Source organism: Carettochelys insculpta, chromosome 2, assembly GCF_033958435.1.
Source record: "Carettochelys insculpta isolate YL-2023 chromosome 2, ASM3395843v1, whole genome shotgun sequence".
Classification (NCBI taxonomy): Eukaryota; Metazoa; Chordata; order Testudines; family Carettochelyidae; genus Carettochelys; species Carettochelys insculpta.
Window position 1 is genome coordinate 263,186,172 of NC_134138.1, and position 26,984 is coordinate 263,213,155.

General features: G+C 42.9%; 2 protein-coding genes across 4 annotated transcripts in view; one reads left to right on the forward strand and one right to left on the reverse strand.

Moving 5' to 3' along the window:
* RBM33 (RNA binding motif protein 33) overlaps positions 1-3,581 on the reverse strand; it is a 136,692-nt gene extending 133,111 nt beyond the window's left edge. For all 3 annotated transcript variants that reach the window (XM_074985080.1, XM_074985078.1, XM_074985081.1), the window contains exon 1: positions 3,337-3,581. In XM_074985080.1, coding sequence (XP_074841181.1) covers positions 3,337-3,361 — 25 coding nt within the window. In that variant the 5' untranslated portion in view covers positions 3,362-3,581. The remainder of the gene's footprint in view (positions 1-3,336) is intronic.
* Positions 3,582-23,685: 20,104 nt separating this feature from the next.
* The window catches only part of CNPY1 (canopy FGF signaling regulator 1), a 93,657-nt gene continuing 90,358 nt past the window's right edge, over positions 23,686-26,984 (forward strand). The window contains 1 exon segment of the mRNA XM_074985514.1: positions 23,686-23,775. Within this exon segment, the coding sequence (XP_074841615.1) occupies positions 23,686-23,775 (90 nt within the window).

The following is a 26,984-nucleotide window of genomic DNA, read 5'->3' on the forward strand; positions in this document are numbered from 1 at the left end:
TCTTTATCCAAAAAGAGTTGTGACTCTAATCTAAAACCAATCTGTCTACTGTATCATAATCCTCAAGACACAACCTCTCTTCGAGACCAGATAAGACACTTAGCTAAAGTTATCTGCCTCGCCAGTTCTAACCATTTTATACTCTTGCAACTCTTCACTGATTGTTTTCTTCACTACAACAAAAGCAACCAGGGGTCCTGTGGCACCTTATAGACTAACAGAAATGTATGAGCATAAGCTTTCGTCGGCAAAGACCCATTTCATCCTGCATCCGACAAAGTGGGTCTTTGCCCACGAAAGCTTATGCTCATACATTTCTGTTAGTCTATAAGGTGCCACAGGACCCCTTGTTGCTTTTGCAGATCCAGACTAACACAGCTACCCCTCTGATACTTGTCACTACATCAAGTTTCAACTTGTATTACTTTCAAGGCCACCATAAACAATGTCCTTCATTGTCTATCAAGCTAATGATACCATCCCTGATGACACCTGTCCGCTCCCTCCACCACCAACTCCATCTCTCATTATTGTTTCACCCCCTGCACAGGAAGTGGCCTCCCTATAGACCACTCAGACAATATTCTCCTCATTCCCTAAAATTCCATTCTGCAGTGGGAACAAGAATTGAATCTATAGCATGAGCGCTTCTTTTTGTTTTAGAAAAACTGAAGAACTAAAATGTGCACATACCTAAATTGAGTAACTATATGATCTTGTTGTGTTGCTTATTTTTCAGCACGGCATCCATGGCCTACAGTTTTCTATGATTTCTTTGAAATTACATTGTAAACACCTCCTCTGAAAAGGACAACATCCTTCTATTTAAACAAAATAGCAGTCCAGTAGCACTTTAAAGACCAACAAAATAATTTATTAGGTGTTGAGCTCTCATGGGACAGACCCACTTTATGATCTGAAGAAGCAGATCTCTCCCATGAAAGCTCACCCCCCAATAAATTATTTTGTTAGTCTTTAAAGGGCTACTAGACTGCTTTTTTGGTTTTGATAGAATATAGACTAACACGGGTATCTGTTACTATCCTTCTATATGTAGATTAAAACAAATGCTGTAATATTGAATAATATATAACCTTAACCTGCGGTTTAACTCTACTAGCTACAGTGTGATAGCGAAAGTACAGATACGCACTACACCCAAATATTACATCAGAAGAACTATTTCAATGTGCAACACATTTTTTCAAAGGGGGAAAATGTTTGTGTAATATATAGCCTACAAGCTTATAGGGACTAAGACATCTTCCCAAACTCCATTCATGGCTGAACACAATGTTGACCCAGAACAATTTTTGTGAACCACACTTAGAACAATGGCAAACTGGTCCATGACTAGGGATCCTAGGCACCACAGTAAGATAATAACTGTAGCCTGAAAAAAAAAACTTTTGATCAACAATTTCCTTATGTTATCTTGTCTATTATGTACACATTTTCATACAAAAGGAGATCCATTCAGCATGCGATCATTTTAAAATATAACCAAAATTTATATCTTCTTCCTTCCCACAAAATACACAATGTGAATATTTAAAACCTCGGTAACAGAAACCAAGTTTTCAGAATTCACTGTCACATAGCAGGGGCTGTGTGGACCTGAACAACCCATGTTCAATACTAAGAGTTACTAGCAAGTTAAATCTTGCTCCCAATTGGGTCTGCTTATTAGTGCCAATGATAATCATATCATGATATTGTTTCTACAAAAGAAACCACATCCTCCAATCAGCTAGAGAGTAGGAAGAAGATGAATATGTTTTTTAAATTGTATTTTTCTGGAAAACTGATTAGATGTGATCCACCATCTCTTTTCCATCTTTAACAATTCAAAATTGCTTTATAAAATGTGCAAAATATTGCCAGGGACATATAGAATCAGATAAGGCAAAGAAATATGCTGTTTTAATTTTATAGAATCATAAAATTCAAGGAAGAATAGCCAACTGATTAAGAGTTCTGACATTGATATCTACACATTTTGTATAGGTTTATCAGCAAATTAATTAATCTGCCAATGCTTCTGTTCTCTATCTGTATAACAGGTGTGGGTCATATCCAGGAAAGCTCATTACCTAGTAAATTTGTTAGTGATTAAGGCTAAAGATGAATTTTCACAACACTCTTGAATGAGAGGCTGATGAACTCTCTTTTATGTTCAAATTCAACACATTAACATGGTTTGAAACCAGGTGGGAATTTTCTGGGTGACTATAGGGGCTCGTTTGCATACTTGGCTTAATCTAATTCTTTACTTTGGCCCCCCTTCTGCCTCTCTACTCTCTGATTTGCTCACCTTGATAATTTTTCTTCTGATTTGTCCACCTTGATTACAGGTTTTGGTTCTCTGTGCCTTAAATATTGAGTCTGTTCTGGTATGGCTATGGTCTGAAGAAGTGGGTCTGTGCCACGAAAGCTCACCAAATAAATTATTTTGTTAGTTTTTAAAGTGCTACTTGACTGCTTTTTTGTTTTGACAGTATATAGACAAGCATGGCTCTCTCTCTGTTCCTAAGGCTCTACAAGACTGCTTGTTTTTGTGATGCTACAGAATAACACAACTACTCCTCTGAGACTATATAACAAGATAGTTTTTAAACACATAAGTTATTAATACTTGGGAAGTGATCACATTCTGATTCTGAATGCCACTGGAACAAAAGCCTATGAAAAAAATGTGAGGGGAAAAAATAGATTAGTAGGTGCCATCTAGTCCAGAGCTTGGGGAAAGCTGCTGTGTCAGTAGTAAGGCAGATGCCTGTCCCAGCAAGAAAACACCAACACTGCAACATCTAGAAACTTCAGTTTTTAAAAAATTTAAAGCCCTTGCGAGTGCAAAACCCTTTTGCTAAATGTGAGTCAGTGAGACCCGCAGCAGCCGTCCCACACAGGCCCCTCGGCTGCTCTCCACAATTTTCAAAGACATCAGAAGAGACGCTGACATGCCTGGTCAGGGATTCGGAGCCTGCGGAGAAGCCGCGAAATGGATTCGAACCGAGTCAATTTCGTTGCGCTTCCCCTTAGCGAAACTATAATTCACAGCGCAGTCAGCCAATGAGGCGGCACCACCCCGCCCCCCCCCCAGGACCCCAGGCCTGGAAGCCGAGGCACTGGGCAGATTAATCATTATCCAAGCCTTCCACAGGCCCCTTCGGCGCCCCCCTCCCCCGCTAGGCCCCAAGGCGAGTGTCCTCGTCAGCTGCCCCCGCAGCCCTCTTCAGCCAGTGTCCCCGCAATAACCCCCAGTACCAGGAGGCTCCGTGCGCTAATGCTGCCCACATCCCCTCCACAAGCAGTCACACAGCAGGTCTCAGCTACCTGCTCCTCCCAAAGCGGCAGCCATGGCGCCTCTTCCTGCCGGCCGGCGGCCGCTCCTAGCGGGTCCTCCCGCGGCTGCAATGAGAGCTCGTACTGGCGGAAAGGCACCGGACGCAGGCCCAGCTCCGCGCCCGGGTGCAAGCGGGGGGGAGACTGCTCCCCCCTCCTGCCGCCTGCTCCGCACTAGCAGCCGCAAGAGAACAACAAACTAACACAACATGGCGGCCACCACTGATAACAGGGGGTCGCCGCTGCGTTGCATTATGGGATCGTGGAGGGCCAACCCTGCCTGCCAAGACAGGGAAGCAAATACGTTGCTGGTTGGCTGGCTGACCCAGCCCGCGCCGAGGCTCTCACGAAGGGCGCATGCGCCGCACTTGAGTCGGCCGAAGCTACAAAAACAAAGCTACTGAGCCGCAATGGGCATGCGCCAAGCGAGACGGCGGCGTTTTGGTGACGTAATCCGTAATCCACGGCACATGCGCGAAGCTGCTGCCAGAGTCCGTGATAGCTGAGGTCAGGTTTTGTTGCGCATGCGCATAGCGTTCTTGGGCCGGCGGGCCGATCCAGGGAGAGGTGGGGCAAAGGTTTTTTTGGGGCGTGCGCAATGACTTCGCTGGAGCGAGGTGGGCCAGTAGTGGTAGCGAGGAGGGATGTGCCGTGTTTAAGGGTGCAGCATCCTGGGCTCGTGGGAAGGTCAGTGCCTCTCTGTCCCACGTCTTAGCTATTCAGGTGCCCCTTGCTGCGATTGCTTCTTGTCCGTGGTCATGAAGAGCCATTGATCCCCAGTCACTCTGTAACTGTCCTCTGCAAAAGGTCCCTTTCAGTGTGGTTTTCCCGAAACGAAACAGATTCCCTTTTTTCAATTTTCTTCATCAGTCAGGTTTTCTAAAACTTTTATTTTTGTTGTTCTCTTCTAGAGTCTCTTTTGTTCACTCACATCTTTCCTGAAAAAGCAGTCCTGTAGTACTTTAAAGACGAACAAAATAATTTACTAGGTGGTAAGCTTTCATGGGACATGCCCACTTCTTCAGATCTTCTTGCTGCAGGACTGCTTTTTTGCTGTGATAGAATACAGACTAACACGGCTATCTCTCTGTCATCTTCTCTGAGGTCTGGCCAGTGCCAAGCAGGGTTCATCACATCAGAGTACAGGTAGATTTTGTGTCTGGGCTGATAATATTATAATGCTTTTCTATATATTTTCTATCAGCTGTGCTAGTGCATAGAAATAGAAAACAGCTCTAGATTGTTCATCCTCTAAGGCTCCATGGGCGGAGGACTGGGGGAGGTAAGGAAGTGGCAGTACTCCAGTAAGGTGCACCCACAAAATAAGTGCTACCCATTGAGTCACCAAAAAGAGATGCTACTTACACAGTAGATTGCAGAAATGGGCTTCTTGAGCTCGGCTCCATCACTGCATGGATTGAATATGCAGCCGCCCTTTGGCCCAGCGAGGATCAGACTCAGCTTCTTCTTTACTGGAGAAGGGAGAAAATGTATTTTCTAAATGTCACCCCCTGGTGATACCAAAGAGGCATCACTTATAGGGTATCTGAGTATGCTGCCACTGAGATGAATGGGCCACTCTCACACCTCTGAGAGGTGTCAAAACAAAAAGCAGTCAAGTAGCACTTTAAAGACTAGCAAAATAGTTTATTAGGTGAGCTTTCGTGGGACAGACCCACTTCTTCAGACCATAGGCTATGGTCTGAAGAAGTGGGTCTGTCCCATGAAAGCTCACCTAATAAACTGTTTTGCTAGTCTTTAAAGTGCTACTTGACTGCTTTTTGTTTTGATAGTGTACAGACTAGCACGGCTTCCTCTCTGTTACTCTGAGAGGTGCTGTGTGCAGCTCTGCAGACTCTGCATCAGCTCCAGTGAGGGCTGTCTACATTTAAAAACTGTAGCAATTTAGTGAAGGCAATATCATGCCAATGGGAGAGATTCTACTGTTCATGTAGTTCATCCTCTTCTACAAGAGATGGTAGCTATAGTGACAATAGAAACTTCTCTGTTAACAGTTCTGCCTGAAGTGTGAGGTCAGTATAACTGTCATTCAGAGATTTGGGCTATGTCTGAACTGCAGGGTTTTTCAGAAATAACTTATTTATAAAAAGAGTGTTCACACTGGAAGAGCATTTTGAAAGTGAGCATTTGTATTAGAGAGCCCAATTTCGCATTAAACGCAATGATGGGATGACTCCCTGGAAGCCAGTTGCTGTAATTTGGGGTGGGTAGTTTGGTGGTTAGTCCATTAGCCTTGTAAACCCAGGGTTGTGAGCTCTGTTCTTGCAGGGTATGGGGCAGGTTAGAATTTTAAAAAAGAAAAATCTGTCAGGAATGGTGATAGGTTCTGTTGTGAGTGCAGGGGACTGGACTCAATGACCTCTCAGGGTCCCTTCCAGCTCTATGAGATGATGTGTAATTTACTTCTGCTTAGTACACACAGAGTCAATTTTGAAACTGAAAGGGAGGGATTGACAAGTCATTCATTTTGGTGGAGTTACTATTTCAAGTTAAATGTCCCTGTTATTCCAGAATAACAAGCTTTGCAGTGTGGACTCAGGGTTCCCCCCCGCTCCTGGAAAAAGGGGTGTTTCTTAAATTAAAAAAAAAACCAGTGTAGACAAGCCTTTGGATAAAATACAGTTATACAAGTGTAAATTTGTAATATAGTGCAGACCTGGCCTCTGTCTCCCCTTTCCATTTTTTCTTTTTTTGATCACAATGACTACAGAATTAAATTTTTATCTCTTTCCAGGATACAAATAGACTTACAGCAAAAAAAAAAAAAAAGTATATTTTAATACATGGTCCTTCAGGGGGAACTGCTTGCTGGTATTTTAACACACACTTTAAGCATGCACTCATTTCTCCAGCTCCAGTGAGGCCAGGATTTCCCCCAATACATCAAACTCCTGTTCTGTAGATGCTTTGCAACACAAAAGGAAAGTCATTAAGGTTTCCCTATAAACAAGAGACTGAATTAAAACTGTAAAGTCTCCATAAGGAAAGATTTGTTATTGCATCAATGACTCCTAATGAAAAATAGCCTGAGAGGCGTAGCTGTGTTCGTCTGTAGCTTCACAAAAAAACAAGCAAACAAACAAAAAAGGCATTGCTGTAGCACCTTAAAGACTAACAATTTTATCAATTAGGTAATGAGCTTTTCTCACTTGAGGGGTGACAGCTACCTCCCAGGGTCAGGGAATCTGTGACCTTAGCAAGCTTTTAAGCAGAAGCCTCTAGAGCAGGGGTGTGCAAAGTGCGGGGGAGGGCCCCCTTGGAGGCATGAAATTTCATGATCAGCTGCTGGGTCTCGGGCTCAAAAATGTTGAAATATATTAAAGTTTTTATGTTTGTGTAGTCGCATTTCTGTATTGATTAATAAAGCTTTCACATTCTACATACTTATTTTCTTACACATGCCAAAAGTTTGTTTTCTTTTTAGTTTCATATGAACATCACCACAATTTCTGTTGGTTTGGATTGCATTACACAGGTTGAGGGGGCCCTGCTAATTGCAGGTGAGGGAAATTAAAAGTTTTAATTCAGAACAAGGAAGTGAGAAAGAGAAGTGGGAGACTAAAAACTGTAAAATAAAGTCTTTGAAAGGTCAGAACCGGTTTAACTCGGTGATGGAAAAAGACCCTGTCTGGGAGAACTAACCGCAAGATTGCGCTAATGCAACTGACAGCTTTATAACCATAAAAGGCAGACCATAAATAAGGGGAAGGGGAGATGTAAACAGGGGCGGAGCGGCACGGGGTTAAAAAGGCGAAACGGATAGGCTGTAAACTCCAAGGACCCTAACCAATGGGGGCCTAGGAGGAGGGCTTCTGCGGTCGGGTCAGGGAATAAATATGTATGTGGCTTATGCTGGGGGTGTGCCCACGCGGACACCCTTCTCTTGCAATTGAATAAAAAGTCTCTCTGTTCCTGCTGCCTCAGGTAATTAATCCCTCGGAAAAGGGAAATATTTAGTTTATCCAAATTGTTTCTAACACAGGGATGAAAAGTAAGGCCTGAAGGAAAAAGTTTGCTTACCTCTGCTATAGAGCCAGGATATTTTTAAGGTCTCTTTCAGGCCCCCACCTTCTGCACTCGGAGTCTCAGAGTAGGGATCAGCCTTAACAGATGTCAAGCTACCGTAAATGCTCTTGCATGAGAACTTTCCAGCTCAAAGTCCTTAAGTCTTCTGAATTACAATAATTCGTTTAGAAGTATGTCCTAGATGGCATGGACCTTGACTGCCCCTGCTGCATTTCCTTTGCCTTATGCTTGTCATCTGCTGATCTCTTAGATTCATAGATTATAAAGGCCAAAAAGGGACCGCTGTGATCTCCTAGTCTGATCTCATGTATAACACAGGCCATAAAACTTCCCTGAATTAATACCTGTCTAGAAAAATATCCAATCCCCTTTCCATCATGTCACCTCTGCTGGTGGAAGAAGCATTTTCTTCCATAGCTTTCATTAATCAACACAGCTTCCCTGTATCTGTGCAGCTGACTAAATCCCCAGCACATATTTTCTCTTTTCTACTGTCCATCTCTCAATTTTTATCTCCATCTGCTGTGAGGAAGAGCTGCATTTAATGGCTCAAAGAGCCACATGTGGCTTGAGAGCTAAGGGTTGGCCACCCCCGGTTTACACCCTAATCCTGTTTTGAGTGTTCTGTTACCCTCGTCTGGAATGTGTTTGTGTGAGTGCTTTGTGCCTAGCGCTTCTTAGGAATGTGTGTGTTTTTGCAACACCACCCCTGTTCCTACTGTTCTGTGAACTTGCACGCAGGCATGTTCTGTAACAGGGTCTGACTTTTGCTCACAGTCTGACTTTTGCTATCTTCCCTTTATATTACCGGAGCCTAACTACTACTTTAACTCAGGTCTCTTATAGCAGGTCTCATGTGTTAGGCTCTTTCTTTCCATTGGCATATGTAGCCCTCTGATTAGGTAAGTACATTATTTGACACCAAAGGGAGCCCCACAGAGTTATTTGGGCAGCCACACAGCCTTCTGGCCTGTAGTGGCCCCTGTCCAAATCTTGTCTTCTGATCTCTGACCCACACCCAATTCTAACCCTGACTCTTATTGAACCTGGCTCTAGTGATCCCTCCAAACCCTGCTAATGGACTTCTGTCTTATGGTTAGCATCAACATTTGGACACCAGCCCATCTGTGACCAGCCGTCAAGACTCGCTAGGCGCTGGTCCCTTACAGTCTATGTTATTTGTGGTTTAGCTCATGCACACAGAGGTGTCGCTGCTGACAGTAGTATTTGATGCTATGAAAAATAAGTAAAAAGTTCTCGTCAGTGCTTTATTTTAGCAATGGCTTCATTTGTAAATAATTGCAAGTACTAAACCAGAGACAGGCAAACTGTGGCCTATGGGCTGCACGTGGCTCATTGGGGCTCCACCTGTGGCTCATGAACCCTCAGCTGTTGCCCTCCTCCATATGTGTCTCACATAGCAGGGCACTGACACTTACCTACACCTCCCTCTCCCTCCCAGCACTGTTGGAGGATCAGTGAATTGCCTCATCCCCTTCCTTCCCAGAGCTGGAATGCCACTAATCAGCTGTTCACAGTGTTCCAGCCCTGGGAGGCCAGGGGAAGAGTGGGGACAGAGCGTGAATCAGGCAATTTGTGGGCTCCAAAAATGATGGGAGGGAGAGGGAATGAGCAGGTAAATGTGGGTCTCTAGTGCACAAGGGGCATAGGGAGGGGGCACACAGCAGAGGTCACAACGCCACAGGTGGAACTCCAGTGGACCACAGGAACCTGTTGCCCACTGAGATGAAGGAGGTCCACTCATGAGGCCCATCACAATTCCTGGTTTCCCATTGCTGTATTAAACAGTTCTCTAAAAAGAAACTTCCCTGTGTAGCGAACAAGATAACTTTGGGTTGGCTTTGATGTTCAGGGAAGGATGATTTTTTTAAAAGGAATCTTGACACCCAGGCAGTGGTTTTCAATCTTTTTAAAATTTTTGACTAGAGACTTGGATATCTTAGACATGGTCCGTGGATCCCCACGTGTTTGTAGACTACAAGTTGAAAACTACTGTACTAAGGTATTTGTTGCTGCATAAACACTATTGATATATGTAATTGGCTTAATTCTCCTCTCGTGGTTGGGGTGGGGGATTGTTGACGTCAACCTGCTACACTGATTTGAACAATCGTAAGTAACAGGACTACCAGGATTCACTCCTGATCATCTGCTGTCATTGACTGTGCTTGTTCCATTGATTTCATAATGGATTTAAAATATTTGTGGGATGTGTTTACTTTTACATTGTGCTGGTGAGCTGCCTCTGAATTTTGGCTGGGTCAGATCCTACCAAATGCAGAAACCCCTTTGGTGTCCAAACATGAATGATTGTCAGGATCGGGTCCTTAATGTGCAAATCAGTTTCTTCCTGGGGTCTTTCATTTATCAGGTCAATCCAGCAGATTTATTTATCACACTAGCCATGCTATGCTGGACGCTTTGTATATAATGAGTTCCTTCCTCCTCGGGAACAGGTTACAAAACATGACCCATTACACCATCCACAATAAAGAGAGCCAATAGAAATGCATTGTCCAATACAGATGCAATTTGAAGTGCTATCTTGTATAACAAATTATTGACTTCATTGTTCATAGAACTACGATTTAATTAAGCGATAAGGTCAATCACAGTGGTCCTTTATCTGACAGATAAAGATTTGCCAAGCTTACCCCACGAGGTCAAAAAGAGATAACAGAAAGATGCGTTGGTGCCTTCTTGCTGTTTTAAACCTTTAATTAAAAAGACCTTTTTATTTTTAAGTTCTCCGTTGCTGCCTTTTCTTTCAACACTTGATGATTTAGTGTTCTGTAAAGGTAACAATAGGTTTTTATAGGATGATTCTAACAGGAGGAATGTTACCAATGGGCTAAATGGGCAAAAGTGATGGAGCCAATAGATTTTATTTCCAGTCTAGCAAGATATCCATTCAGGTAGAGATTGAGGGGGTGATCTACAGTGTGAGTTCAAAAAGAATCTTAACATTGTCTTCAAGGGGCCAGGCCCTTAAGTGAGCCAAATTAATTGGTGGTCTTAGGATATAGTGTTTATTCTTAGAATTAATTTGGACCACTGTGTCAGAAAGCTCAGAAGAAGCAGTGTTAGAATCATAGAATCCTAGGGCTGGAAGGAACCTTATGAGGTCATCTAGTTCAGTCCCCTGCCTAAAGCAAGCTCAACCCTGACTAAATCATCCCAGCCAGGACTTTGTCAAATCAGGACTTAAAATGTTCATTGACATCTGTGAAGCCAAGTCAATTTATATTACTTGAGAATCTGGCCCATTAATTTTACTATTACAACACCTTTGTGTAGTACCATAAATTTAACCTTTGCTTCACAAATACTAAGACAGTATCACTGCCCAGGCCTGCCAATGAGGAAGCAGAACAAAAGGGACAGTTGCCCTGGTGATTTAAAGAATGATTTGAAGGTGATTTAAAGCAGCTGTAGCCCTGGGCCCTTTAAATCCCTGCCAGAGCACTGCGCCCTATGCTCCAGACATCTGTGAGGGCTTGGGTGGGGGGGATGGGTAGAGTGCATGCCAGGCTCTGGATCTACCCGAGGCCCTGACCCTTCTGGTAGCACAGAGCCAACCCTATGCCCCTTGCCCAGGCTCCCACACAGGCTATCAGCTCCCCTGCCCCTGCCGATGTTAGCATCTAAATAAGAAAAATACAAGATCACTCTTTGGATGGAGGTTGAAGGCAATATTAATGGTGAGAAGGCAGGAGTGAGGTTTTAAGGAGGTATCTGAAGATGAGGACGCTTGCAAGTGTGAATAAGGATCCAGGCAGCATTGCAGGCACCATAAGGGGCAGCATGATAAATGGTGCAAGCCGTAAGCAAAGAAAAGAGACTAAGGGCTAGTTTTGGAGGGGTAGCCATGTTAGTCTGGATCTGTAACAGCAACGAAGGGTCCTGTGGCACCTTATAGACTAACAGAAAAGTTTTGAGCTTGAGCTTTTGTGAGCACAGACTCACTTCATCAGATGCTTGTCTTGGAGTTCAGAGAATGCTTGGAAGACCAGGATCTGATGAAGTGAGTCTGTGCTCACGAAAGCTCATGCTCAAAACTTTTCTGTTAGTCTATAAGGTGCCACAGGACCTTTCATTGCTGTTAAGGGCTACTTTGTGGTTGCAAAGGGCTGTGGAGGGCTCACAGTGCAGTGGAAGCCCCTGGAGGAATTGCTGCGGCCTCCTTCTCACCGTGAGAAGTGCACCTCCAGGTATCATTAGGGGCAGTGTGGCTGGACAGTATGGGGAAGATGGCACATGCTGTTTGATATCTGCACATAAATGGTTTCATTTTCAGTGTTGACAACCTGACACCTTTTAACGGCTACTGATTCATTTAAAAAACACATACACTGAAGGACTAGGTGGCTGGAAAGGTGTGAACTAAAATGTGTACACAGCTAAAGGCAATTACTCACATGTTTGTTTATACCTGGAGCTGCAGCAGCTGAGCTTGGATTGTTTGTTGTTGTTTTCAGTCCAGCTATTCTTCAGCAACCACTGTGTGAACAATTTTTATTGCTGATTTTTTTATGCAACTTTGGAAAATGATTGCATGATTCGAGTTTGTTGCCTCAGATAAAATTCTAATCACAAACTCCCCTTTCCTTACTACATCTCATTTTGTAACTCCTGCTGATGAGGAGGCAATGAAATAGATCTCTGCTGGTGAAAACTGGCACAGTCCCACTACAGTTAATCGCGCTACTTTGATTTACTCCAGATAACGATTTGACCCAACATATTTTTGGATTTCCAATTTCTATTCCGGGGAAAAAATGTAGTCTCATTGTTTCTATAGTGTAGTCTGCTGATTGGTTCGGTCTTAATACTTGTAAACAGGTACTGTAAACAAGGTCAGAACCCTTTAATTAGATTAGTTACAATCCAGAGTTATTTGGTACAGGAATTTGATTTGTATCTTATAAAAAGAGGGCTTGCTTCGGTCAAACCACTCTGTGACAGAACCTTCCTAAATCAAAAATGTTCATGCTCACAGTACACAGTTGCTCAATTCAAGAAAGTAGTGGTGGAAGCTCCTACTGTGTGTCCACTGTCATTCTGTATTATAATTCAATGGCAAATTAATGATATGCAAGCTTGATTCTTCTGTAATACTTTTCCTTGGAAATACAGCTCTGCCTTTTCTGCTGTCAACCCTCATTTAGAGTTCAGAGAACGCTGCATGACTTGAAAGCAGCAGTTGGCAATTCCCAGTTCAAGCTTCAAACATTTACATATTTATGCTTGCATCAGTGGTGTAAATATACTATGAATAAATCCTATTATGTCTGAGACTGTACTTACAGTACAATAGACATATACAGTATGGTTATGCAATCTGAGGTATGCTTTCAGCATGAATATGGACATAAATTACCTAAAGTATGCATTGTTAACACTCTACTCACCTTCCAAGCCCTGTTAGAAAGCTTTGTCTACTATGAGACAATAATGAGGAATAAGGCTTTTAGTCTTTAAGCAAAAATTCACGGAAGATATATTCCAAAGTGTAATAATATTGCAGGAAATAAGAATTCCTTTGTGTTGTATTAGGCTATGGTTAAAATTGTAATTGGCGTTTTAGAAGTTTTGTGCATCCAAATATGCAATGTACTACAGTCATTCATCAAATGCAACAGATTTTCAAAGGACACCATCAGGTATTAATATAGTGCCATAAATATATATATTTTACTGCCAAATTTCGCTACAGTTTTCTAGGAAGAAGAATGTTTTTTAAAACTGAATATTAATGCAAGGTTTCTAGGAATTTAGTAAATGCCAAACTATGAGAACTGCTTTTTGTTTGGATTTAAACCTCCCCCTGCAACCAGAGGACTGCAGCTTTATTATCAGAGTGCAAGATGAGGAAAAGTGGTTAGAAGAGAGGCAGTGTGGGCACAGGGCACTGGTATGGAAGAGGGAAGACACAGGTTGTAGTTCCGGGTCTGACGCTAACCTGTTCTGAGACCTTAGACAAGACGTCTTCTGAGGCCTCTGCTTCTCTTCCACCCTTTGTCTATCTAGAGTGTAAACTCTTCAGAGCAGGGATTGTTTGGTACTCTGCCTCTGGCAATGCAATGAAGTCCAGATCTCTGTTGAGACATCTAGGTGCCACCAAACTATAAATAATAACAGAAGCAAAAATGGAGCTGACTAGTCTGTTGTCATTCCACCAACTGGATGAACAGCATTAGTGATTATAACATGAACTTCTTTGTTCATGTCTAACAAGTTGTGGGACTTGCTCCTGCAAATACATATTGCCATACAGTATATTACCAAATATAGTCCCATAGAAACCAATATGACTATTCACAAATAGTGTGTTCTGTGCCTGTTTGTGTTTGTAGCACAATGATGGGTGAACTAGGCCCAGAGGCCCCTTTCCTGTCTAGGAAAGTTGCAGTAGAGGAGTCCACGAAGCTGCTTTGAGTGGCTGCAGGGAAAGCAGTCAATCAGGGCCCAGGAGGGTCATATAAAAGGAGCTGCAGCACGAGAAATAGTCATCTCTTTGCTGGAGCCGGAGGAGTGTAGAAGGTACGCCTAGCTGGTTAAAGGGAACCGTAGCACCATGGACAACTCAGTGCTGGAAGAAACTGGGGCAGTGAGGAATACCTTTGGCTGGTTGCTAGACCTGATCTTCGATAAGGGGTGGGGAACATTTTTTGGGTTGGGGGCAACTGTCCCACAGAAAAATTGATTGAGGACCACACAAGTGAAAAGGAAAACAAGAAACAACCCTGCTCCAAAACCTCACTGACATGGTCCCCGATTGAAAAACCAAAGAAAAAGAGATTCCTCATTCCCCTCTCACACCAGCCCCAGAGCCTAGGGGTGCCAGGGCTATTAGATTTTGTGGGCCCTCCTAGGCTCTGGGGTGGGGCCAAAAATGAGGAGTTCAAGGTGGTAGGGGGCTTCCAGGAAGTGGGTTTGGGATGTTGGTCTGGGCAGGAGAGAGGGTGTAGGAACGGGTTTGGATTGGGAGGCCTGGGAGAATGCAAGACCGGGCTGAGGATGAGCAATATGGATGGGACGAAAGAGTGGGCCAGAGGGTGAGAATCTGGGGCAGGAGAGTGATGCAGGAGTGGGCTGGAGATGGGGGAACGTGGGTGGGAGGGTTCAGGAGCAGGCTATGGGTAGGGATCTCTACAGAAGAGGGTCCAGGAATAGGGTGAGGGAGGGATTAGGATTGCAGGAGTGATCTGGGGGTGAGGGATCTGGGTAGGAGAGGGTTGCAGGAGTGGTGTAGGGGTAGGGGTTTGGGTGGCAGAAAGGTGCAGGAGTGGAGTGGGAGTTTGGGTGATTGGGGGTGCCTGCCTGGCATAGCCCCCCCTGCCGCTCCTACGCACTGCTCCCTGCTGCTCTGATTGGCCAGAATTGCAGCAAGGGGAAACCTCTCCAGACAGCACTGTGCTATTGCTCCCCCAGCTGGCAGGAGGGAGAGGGGGAGTGACAGAGGCACTCAGAGCTACTTCTTCCCCCACCAGACACAGCCTGTGGGCTGGAACTGAATTTGGCTTGCTTGACTCCAGCCTGTGAGGCTCCATACCCTGCATCAGGCTGGATGCTTTAGGTGGGAGTCCTGAGCCTCGGGAACCCAATACAAGCAAGCCAGGGGCTGGATCTGAACCTCAGGCTGGGGTTCCACACCCCAAAAGGTAAGGGTAAAAACTGAGGCTGCAGGGAAGTAGCCCAGGGAATGGAAAGCTGTAGTTGAAGGAGCATAGTGGCATGTGGTTGCTATTCTTGGGTTCCCTGGGCTGGGTCCTCAACCCCCATAGGCCACTGGAGAACTGGCTTATTATTGAACAGTAATAAACCCTCAAAAGGGGATATGAGCTATTAAGTGGCCCAGCTGGGCCGGAATATACCAAAAAAGTGAAATTCTTGCATCCAAAGAGGAAGCTTGATGCTGCAACCCACACTGCCTGGAAACCTCAGGGTTCTGTGTAATTCAAATGCTGTGAGCACCTACGCTCTCTAACATGTAAGTTATGTGACATTAGGATTCACCAATGTGCATGTGGGGAACCTTTCCTTTCTGGTAAGGAAGGTGCATTCTTTTTAAAACAGGGTGAGGAGGGCATGCTAGAGGGAGTCAACAACTCCAAAGCCAAGGTTTTCACAGGTTTTCACTTTTGAAAAAATAAAAATGTGCCTAAATGTGCAGACCCTGATCAGCTTCAAGGTGGAGTCTGCCAAACCCAGTCTCTCCCATCACCTCATTCTGAAGTGCCATCTAGTGCATAGCCCATTGTCCCATCTCTTACATAGTGTCATTGTTCCTCTTTATAGATTCAGGCTCTGCAAAAGGTTTAGTCCTGTACTTTGATAATAAATAATCAGAACAATACTGTGCACATCTGGGGATAGATTGCAGCCCTGGGCTTCCTGCACTGAGCTCCTTCTCTGTCTGTTCCAAAGAGAGGTGGTTGGCAGTTAAGGATGCTAATTTCGGTTGGACGTATTCCTGGAGATTTAATCATGTGGCAAAATCTTTAAAGATTAATCTTTAATTCCCGGAAACTCCAGGCCAGTCCTGAAGGGTTGGCACTTCTCTACCTTCCCACAGCCTATCACATCTCCACCATCCAATGCCCCCTGCTCTGCACTATGTTAGGGGCACAGGGGTGCCTGCTTGGCTTCTCCCAAGCTGGCCCTCCCATGCAGTGGTTTTACTTCTTCTCTGAGGGCCTTCCCACCCTGCTGGAGGCAGAATTTTGCTGCCAAGATCTATATGTATTATGTAGTAACAGCATACTTGCTAAGTGCTGACAAAACCTATATTACACTCCTTTTTTATGGACCAGAGGCATCAACCTTTAAAGCGATTGCCTAAGAGAATCTCTATTGGCCTCACAGCATGCTCAGTGTTCAGATTTCCCCTTCACCTCTAGTGCAGTTTTACAAAGTGCAGTGAGATCTGGTTTTAGTGGGTTAAGGCTTGTCTGAATGAGAAAAATTTTGCTGCTTTAACCATATGAGTGTAGTTTAAAGTCTTTTTTTCTTTTTGGTGGGAGGGATGGGGAACAGAGCAAGAGTGGCAGTTATACCAATATATAAGTGCTCTTACCAGTATAGATCATTCTGGTTTGGAAAATAAAATTAGGCTTGCCGGCCTTCCAGAACTGGATGAAGCCTCTCAGAATCAGCATCAGTCTTCTGGTTATTGCTGAAAATAACCCTGGAGATTTTAATAGACTATTTTAAGAAAACAACATTACAGCATGTTGCAAAAAATATCTCCCAGAATAGCTTGAATCAGAGCCGGCAATTCTAAGTAAAATAAACTTTTTTATTCACAGATCTTAAAGTACTCTACTAGGACAACTGTTGTTCCTTAACTACAGAGATAGAAACGAAGGGCTTGTCTTCACTTCTGTAAAGATTGACCTGGTCAGGGTCAATCTTCCGGAATTTGATTTCATGCGTCTGGTAAAGAAGCACAAAATTGAGCTCTCTGGTTTGGCAGTCGACCGCTGTACTCTTCATTGCTGCGAGGAGTAAGGAAAGTTGATGGGAGAAACACTCCCGTAGACCTTTCTTAGTGAGGACAATCAAATAAATCCATTTCTGATGTGTCAATTCTAGCTATGCAATTGTTGTAGCTAGAACTATGTATTGGAAATTGACTTATTTTCCTAGTATAGGCTAAGCCTGAGTAACATGGGAGATAGAAGGCCAGATTGTCAAAAGTAACTTCTAATTTTACATACCTCAATTTTTGTGTGTCTTCAGTGGGTGCTTAGCACCCATAAAGCCTTTGTAAATAAGGCCTGAGTCTTCTAATATGGGCACAAAAATGACTGTTTGGGGGTCTAATCTCTCTGCAGTACTATGACCCCATTCCCATAATTTCTGAACACTATACTTACCCTTACAACCAGTGTTGCCTGTAAGCTGAGCACTTGGTGGTCACCCAGGAGAGATTCAGATGCCACCAAACTGATTAGCAGAGGTCCCACAGCTGCCCACAGCCAGCAGCATGTGTTTCTGTTAGGGGTTTACATGTGCACATGCCTTTGTGCACATAAAATTAATTCTGCACATGAATTGAAAATTTAGAAGGAACATTGCAACATCTCAGGAGTGCTACTATTCCCATTTTACAGATGAGGGACAGCAGCACAGCGAGACATAGTGATTTTTTCCAAGATCCTACAGCAAGGCTTCATGGAACTGAGCGCAGATGTGCCAATATTTTGCTACCAAGATCTATATACATTATGTGGCTGCATACATCAAAAGTCCCAGGCAAGCATCCTAACCTCTTACCCATCTTTCCTTTCATTGTCTGGCAGGGTCACAATTAAACAGCAAGTCTGTAGCACAGCCTAGACTAGAACACAAGTCTTCTGTTTCCTGGAATTTGACGTGGTAGTTAAGAGTATACAGACCAAAAGAGCCTCCCCCACCCTGCATAAATTCTGCAGCTACACATTGAAAAAGCACAATAAATGACATTTAGCCCTGTTGAAAACAAACTTTGGGCGTATGCTGCTCACATGGTAGCAATTTGGGGCTTTGACTTCAATAAGTGTAGTACTTTAAAATACAGAGAAAGGTATGACGTTCTCTTCAAGAGTCAAGTAGTAGAATAAAAAGAATTGCTGTAAATCTTGATCAACCTTTCATATTAGAAATAGGAGAATTGGTATTCGTGGGAAAATCCCATGTAAACTACAATAATTTGACATGTCTCCTGTTGACAATAGAAAGCACCATAACAAACCAATATGTCTTAATTAATACTCTCGCCTGCTTGATATGATTGCAGAAATGTTAATCGCTTAATGAGAAACTATAATGCGGTCTTAGCTGGAAACAAATGGATTTATTTTTAGAATTCCATGTGATTTATGTTTTCAGAATCAAATTATTTCAGTCTTTTAAAAACAAATAAAAACTGTCAATGAATATGTATATGTTTCTTGAAGCAGAATATGCCTGTGAATATTTTTGAATAGTTTTGTAGTGTACAATGTACATGTTTTCTTTGAAGAGCTCACTGATATGAAAGGTAATAATTATCCTTGGGTCACACATGAGTTTATTTATTTGGTTAGACAAAGGAACAAAGCATAAACAAAATTTGCCCAGACAAGCATTCTTTTCAGCCTCAAATAGAAAAGCATCTTGAAAGTCCTATTAAATAGCTTTGAGACAGCTAAAACACATTGGCATAATGAAACTAGTTTGATTATTTTTCTAACACCTGTGGGAGAAAAAAAATGAGCCTTTACTTGTATGTTTAATAAAAATGTTCCTTCAGAGAAAATGCTGAGTTATAAATACAACTCTCTTAGTGTGAGAGCAGAAATGAGGGGAGAAATGACTAAGATGCAAAAAAAATAAAAGAAATGGGAGCACTGCTGCTGAATGCACTGAGCTTCCTAATGGTCCCCACAATTAGGCTAAATATAACAATAAAAGCAATTGTCATTTTGAACAATGCTATACTTGCAAAATCAAATATGCCTAAAAAGGCTGTAATCCCAGCAAGCGATTATGGCATCTCATTGTCCATGAAAACAAACCCTCCTTAAGGCTAACCTTATGGCCTTCCCCCCTGCACAGACAGCAATCATGCTTCCAGCTGGTGGATCTGCAAGCTGGAACCTTGCACTTGTGCGGAGCCCCGATGACTTCAGTAACATGCTGCAGGGTGTTGAGGCCTGCCCTCATGGATCCGATTGCAGGATGAAGGCATGTGACATTTTTGGACTTGATTTGAATTCAGTGGGATACTAATAGTCAGAAAGTTTGAATAAGTCAAGCACTGGAACTGGCTACAAAGGGATGTTGTGGAATCCCTGTCACTGGAGGTTTTAAAGAACACATTGGACAACACCTGTTGGGGTAATGTAGGTTGACTTGGTCGTGCCTCAGCACAGAGCAATAGACTAGATGAGCCCTTCAGGTCACTTCATATTTCTGTGATTCACAGTACAGGATCACAGCCTTACTCGACATTGAGGGAAAACAGCAAAGCAAGAAAGAACCAAAGTAACTCCTCCATAAAAAAGGAGGCAGGGATGACAAAGGTGGAAAGAAAAAAATTCCCATTTTTGATTCTCCTCTCCTCCCCCTGCCGCCACCTGGGTTTTGGGAACTAACTCAAAACAGAAATTTCAGTTTATAACACAGCTAAATGAACATTTTCATGTCAAATAACATTTTTAATGAATATGTTGATGGAAAATTCTATTTCCCTATGAAAATAATATTGTTTTCTACAAAACTTCAGTTATCACAGGAAAACTTTTTGGTGAGAATGTTTTGATCGGGTCTGCGTCCCACAGAGAATTGAGTGCCCAGTATTCCATGTCCTTAGCTAACATGGAACAACTTGGGACAAGTTTTTGTTATGACAACCCTGGGGATTCTTCTAGACATAGGACTATATTTGGTCCCCATCAAACAAGGTTATAAGTCTTATGCCTCAAGGAAAAGACATTGTTGACTGTCTGATGTTGTATTCAGGACACCCAGAACCATGTTGTCTCTCTGCCTTAGCAAGAGTGAGAGCTCTACAGCTGCTAAGCTGTGTGTCAGGGAACTGACATATCAGCTTGTCTGCCTGGCCAGCAAACTCTTCAAGATTCTGCCAGTCTAAATATGGCCTTGCAAGTAACAATCAGTGAACTGTGTTTCTGAGTTCCCCAGAGGCATGTCCCTGCACAGTCCAGTTTCTCTCACTGGGCAACCACAGAAATGATTCAGTTAGCTGCCTCCAAAGAGACAAAGCACCCATCAGCCTGCTAGGTTAGCTGAAGATTTACACTTCACACAGTACTGAAATGGTTTGGTTATGCATATTAACAAAGAAATGTATTAAGCAAGAATAAAAGAAATAGGCATGGTTACAAACAAACCAAAACATGTTTTCAGGTAACTAAAACTTAATTTTAGCAAGTTACAATCTCTGTCTAAGCAGTTTTCTTAGTTATACCAATTTACCAGCATCATAGTTCCTCCAGACTAGATCTAACTTTCATAGGCTCAAAGGTTGTTGTACTCAGTGTCCCCTCACTGATGGATTACTAAAAGGTCTTTTCACTCCTCTTATAGTTCATTGTCTCTGCCTCAAGAGCTAGGAAGGAGTCCTGGAGAGCAGATTCTGTTCCTGGCTGTGGTTGTGGAATGGTCTTCTCCCCTGCTTGTTTAGCTCAATGGTGTTGTTTGCCTTTATATGTATGTGTACTGTCATTATTCTCTGTCTGTAACCAAGCCAGTCAGACAGGTAAATACACTTGTCTTTATTGAATTTTACCTTGTTAATTTCAAACCAATTCTTCAATTTGTCATGGCCCTTTTGAATTATAATCCTGCTCTCCCAAGCACTTGCAACCCCTCTCAGCTTGTGTCATCTGCAGATTTTCTAGGTCAATATTTTCCAGCACATTACCAATACTTCCACGTCTTTCTGGGCTCTTATAAGATATGTAGTGGTAAATTACAGCTAAATAACAGCACAGAAAATTGAGAGCCAGGACTGGTGGCTGTAATCAAACTTTATTGGACCACAGGAAACTTGGCAATATCCATCATATGTAGACATCCAGATAACTAAAATCATACTGGATCATGGAGTTTGCCATACAAGAGAGTTCCAGGTTAGAGAGATTAACTTGTAGTAATAAGAGAAGAGAAATTTTTCCAGTGGATCTACTGCCATCCCTGGATCCAAGATTCATAGATCCAGATTCAAAGGTGCCTTTACTCTGCCATTGTGCATTTCATAAGATCCTGTTAATAGAAAATGGCTTAAAGAGTTACCCTGTTTAAGTTAAAAGATTGTTTGACTCTTACAATCACTGCCATCCTTCAGGTTAATGTTAAGCCTGTTAGAATTACTGGCAGATGCTTTGTGGTTTGGATAAGGTGCAAAATTGATGGTCTGGCCATAGGTGGCCATTAAAGATGACTTGGTGCTCCCATAAAATTCCCCAATGACAAGTGCAAGGTCCCATATGTTGGAAGACATAGTCTGAACTACCCAGATGTATTGCTAGATTCTAAATCAACTCCAGCTGTTCAGGAAAAAAACTTAAGGATCACTGTGGACGGCATAACGAAAGTATCTACTTAATGTACAGTGTGTAGTAATACGTTCATGAAAGATTACAATTTAGAGAGGCTTCCTCTAATGGGACTCTATCAGAGGGGTAGCCAAGTTAGTCTGTATCTTCAAAAACAACAAGAAGTCCTGTGGCACCTTATAGACTAACAGATATTTTAGAGCAGGGTTTCCCAAACTGGGGGGCATGACCCCAGGGGTATGTGAAGAAATTCTGGGGATGCATGAGGCAACCCAGCTCCCCCACATCATTCCCCCTACCCAAAGAAAAAGACAGCCCTTGCTTCCAGCTGTCAGCCCCTGCCATTTCACATGGGCGAGCCGGCGCAGCCACTATAAAAAGCAGGCAGCTGGTGAAAGCCCACGTTGAGCTAGCTGCCTCCTGCGAAGGTGAGTGAATGTGGGTTGGTGGGGAGGATGAGGTTAGATGAGGGGCTGGTGGTGTCTGGCTTGGGGTGGGAGGGGCTCAGTCAGGCAGCTCACAGGCAGCTGGGGTGGCTGGCCCATGGTAAAAAAGAGGTGGGGTCATGAGGGTTTCTCAAAAATCAGAAGGGTGGCATGATGCTGAAAAGTTTGGGAACCACTGATTTAGAGCATAATCTTTTGTGGGCAAAGACCCACTTCATCAGATGCATGAGTGGAGATTCCAGAGGAGGTCTAAATTTATAGGCTCATGAAAAAGAGGGAGTCCCAGTCAAGAGGAGCGCCATAGTTGGCAAGGTCAGTTCAGTCAGGGACGATGTGGCCCATTATCAGTAGCTAATGTGGAGGTGTGAACACCAAGAGAGGAGAAACTGCTTTTGTAATTGGCCAGCCACTCCCAGTCTCCGTTTAATCGTTGGTTGATGGTGTCCAATTTGCATATTAGCTACTGGTAATGGGCCACATCCTCCCTGACTGAATTGACCTGGTTTCTCCTCCCTTGATGTTCGCAATTCCACATTAGCTGCTGATAATGGGCCACATCCTCTGTGGCTGAACTGACCTTGTGAACTCTGGCCCTCCTCTTGACTGGGACTCCCTCCTTTTTATGAGCCTATAAATGTAGGCCCTCCTCTGGAATCTCCACTCATACATCTGACAAAGTCAGTCTTTGCCCATAAAGCTTATGCTCCAAAATACCTGTTAGTCTATAAGGTGTCACCGGATTTCTTGTTATTATGAATAGAGGATTTCTGAAAGTTTTCCTGGAAGCAGGACAGCAAGGGAGTGGTAGAGAACAAAAGTTTTAGCATAGTGGTAGACAAACAGTGGCCCAGAAGACATTTTGTTCATAATTACCAATAAACCGAGTTGCCAGATTCCACTGTTTTTCAGCTACTGTGCAGAGTTTTTTTCCTAAGGTGACACATACATAAAGCCAGGGCACGTGAAGTGAGGTGAGTGCTGATTGTACATATTGACTATGTGACCCACATGCTTCCTCTGCATCCAGTCAAAGTGATGCTATGGTTTAACTGGCACACTCTACAAATTCTAGTTGTATTCTTGGGGTAGAAGCATTGGATATTTGTAACAACTTAAGTTTGCTGAAGGTGAAAACATGAAGTAGAATACTGACTAAATCTGAGGAACACTGCATGACAAAAAAAAAGAAACCTTTGAGAGAGGCAGCTTTTTAACATGCATGCATCAAGCTGATGACACCAGACAACAGTATGTCACAGAATTAAGGGGATTCAGTGGGACTTGTAACTGGGATGAGTTAACAGAATCTCTGATCAGAGACAGAATCATTTACATTAAAGATAATGTGTTAAAAGAGGCTGCTCTATGAAGATTTCCCTTTGGAAACAGTGAAAGCACAAGTCAAAAAGCTGAATTCACCATAAGGGGCTATCCACAGACTCAGTACAAAATAATATAGCCAGAAAAGGTCAGATCAAAGGGTGGAACTGCTCTCTATGAAAGCAACTGGTAGTGGTAGACTGGGTACAGATGGTTATGCGGAGAGTGGAGATTGCAGCTTTGCCCCCAACAGTGGTTTGCCTTTGGGTAATATAAAGGTGGAAAAAGCAATAATTTTGCAAGATGCTACGGATCCCAAATGCAGAAAAGGCAAGAGTGTGCAGTTGATGACAACCTGGGTTGAGGAGTTCTAGGTAAATGAGCTGGAATCAAGCAGAACTGATGAGAGGTTCAGGATACTGCCAGTGAAAGTGAGCGAAACAATTATTGTGTTCAAAATGGACACAGGCATGCCAGTCAGTGCTGACTCTGAACAAGATTACGAAGAACTGAAACTAAGAACTAAAGTGGGACCAACCAAAATAAAAGTAACTGGTTATTCTGGAACAAATATACCATTGAAGAGAAAGTACATTGTTATCATCAAATATAAAAACACCTATGCAGACTTTACTTCATCATAGAACCATAGCAGATGGCACCAGTTTTAGCCCTGGCTTCCTGGGATAAATGCAGTTTGGTAATATGGGTGTTCTCACCTCCAGGTGAGACTGAACCTGGCTATGAGACATTTCTTTGGGAATATTATGACCTGTTTCAAGGATTGGGTTGCTGTCAGGGTGAACATACAATCCAAATAAACATGCAGCCCCAGCCAGTGATCATCCATGTAGAAAAGTGCCATTTGCTCTCTGTGACAACCTCACAGCAGAGCTTCCAAGGATGGAAGTAGCACAACTGTCATGAATGAGTGCCTGTAAGGGGTTAAATCCAAGAGAGAGTGGGTTCTTTCTTAGAAAGCAGCCAGGTGAACCCATGGGAAGAGAGAAGGGGATTTTTGAATTTAGGCAGTTGCTGCTGAGAGGCTCTTTCTTTTGCATGGCCAGAGGAGAGAGACACAAAGATGGTTTAAACTTGAGCAGGATTGGAGGATTCAAGAAATATCCAGTCCTCAAAGAAATCTGGGCATACAGATATGTAAGTAAAAAGAAAATCTTTAGTCAGACATGATCAGTTTATTTATTTATTTATTTACTTATTTAATAATACCTAGCAACCAAGGATGCTTTATCACAAGTATCTTTTATTTTATTAATAAAGCAGCTTTTTTAAAGACCATGATTTGATTCCTGTATCCTAGAGAAGGGTCTGTATAAGTGCATGCGTGACTGAAAGGTTGGCTATCAGGGATACAGTTCAATTTCTTCCTCTCTCTTTTCAAGATCTCTCCTAATTGAGTGTTAAGACCTTGTGTTGGCCCCACAAGTGTGTCTTCCTGGATTTGAAAAAGAAGTTTTCTCACTTGGATGGTGGCAGCTACCTCCCAGGGTCAGGGAATCTGTTCCTTGGGAAGCTTTGAAGCAGAAAGTTATAGAGGCAAGGTCTTTTTAAGATCTCTTTTGGGCCCCCACCTTCTGCACTCAGAGTGTTAGAGCAGGGAACAGTCTTGATGGCAACTAATTAAAAAAAAAACACTGAGGTGCCAACAGAATGGGCAGGTTCCCTAGTCATTGTGGAGAAAAATAATGGCTAGCTACGCATATGCTTAGATCCAAAACATCTCAACAAAGCTATAAACAGAGGGCATTTCAAACTGACATCCAGAGAAGAGATTATGGCTTAATTTGAGAATGAAAAATATTTTAGAAAATTGGATGCTGCCTCAGGATTTTAGCAGCTAAAATTAACTAATGGAAGCTCAAAATTATGCACTTTTAATACCTACTTAGGAAGATACAGATTCTTATGCCTACCATTTAATATAGCTTCTGGACCAGAACTGTAGCACAAAATCACCCGTATGATCTAAGAACATATTACTGGTTTTGACTTCTCAGTGGATGACATCATCATCTGGCGCTCAATTAAAGAAGAGCATGATTGCAGAGTTCATGAAGTCTAGGGAGCAATGAGAAACTCTGTTTAGTTTCAGGCTTCAAACCTGACACTAAAAAGGAATGTATTTCAGGGGTTACCAGACTGAGCTTACTGGAGATACTACTTGCAGTGAATGCGTCAAACCTTACAAAAGGAAGGTTCCAGCTGCTGAAATAACACTATGTCCCCAGCACAAAAAAAGATGCCCAACAGTTCCTGGGAGTATTTAATTATCTTGGAAAATTCATACTTAAGCTATGTACAAAAGCAGCAGCTTTGAAGAAACTCCTAGAAAATAAAAGGGAATGGTACTGGGATGATCAAGCACTCATTGCTTGGGCTAGTGTTTGGAGTCAGTGCGTTGCTCAAGCAGCACTCTCCCCCTCTGAGTCACCCCAGTTGAACCCAAAGGAAAGACAGAAGTCAGTACGTTTGGACCGTGCAAATCCAATATTGGATGGATAAGCCACGAGAGAAGCTGCAGACTCAAACCCTGCCTATAGATCCTCACCGCTGCTGCTAACCACCATCTCTTGAGACGAAAAGGGGCCATAGAGGTACTGGGATATAGAATAGAAGGAGTCATGGATTTGAAACAACAGATGCAACAGCCAGTGCTGAAGTTTCACATATCAGCCAGGCCCATTAAAATTTCAGCAGATGCTTCATAGTCTGGATTAGGCACAGTGACTTTATAGAAACATAGTGATCTTTGGCAACCAGTGGCATATCTGTGCATTCAAATCTCTGACTGTTGTGGAAAGCAGATATGCACAGATTGAAAACTAGCTTGTCAGAATATCATTTGCTTATGAGCAATTCAATCAATATATTCACAGCCAGAGAGTAGATGTTGAAATGGACCACAAGCCTTTGGTAACACTATCTGGCAAGCCATTGAATGACTGTATCTTAAGGATTCAAAGAATGATGATAATGCTACAAAACTATGATTAGGTTGTGACTTGCATGCTCCATAAAGTGACATTTACTGTGAATGCACATTCCAGAGTGGTGACTCCGCTATGAAACCAGAGAAGACCCCAGGGATAGAAATTCAAGCCTATGTAGCATTTACTGTAAAGTCAATTCATGTAGCGAACAAAAAACTTGCAATAAATAACAGGGAACATAGAGAGAGATAAATCATTGGGAATCCTTGAAAAGTGATAGCTAAAGGGTGTCATGAAGAAATAAGCAGTTGCTATGTAAGTATAAGAGGATATTGGAACAGTAGACATGAACTTGCTGTGACAGATGGAGTGATTTTCAAGAGCAAAGTGGCTGTGATTCCACAAAGCCTTCAGAAAGAAATGCTATAGAAGGTCCTCAGTGGTCACTTAGGAATTGAGAAGTACAAAAAGCAAGCATGAGGCATTCTGTATTGGCCCTGGGTCAATCACAGCATTAAGAATGCCACAGGAAACTGCTTTCGTGCTTGAAATCCAAGCCATGTCAACAGGAGGAGCTGCTGAGACCCCATCCAGTTTTACAAAGGCCGTATGAGGCATCAGCTACTGAGTTACTTTCCTGGCAATCACAGGATTATTTAAAAGGCCTAAATGAGGGTGCTCTACATTCAAATATTTGTACCTTGCACTGTGAGCATAATGCGCTAGTGATAGCCCTTTATTCATAAGGGGAATATTTTCCAGGCGTGAAATTCCAGATGGCATCTTCAGCCATAGTGGGCCACAAT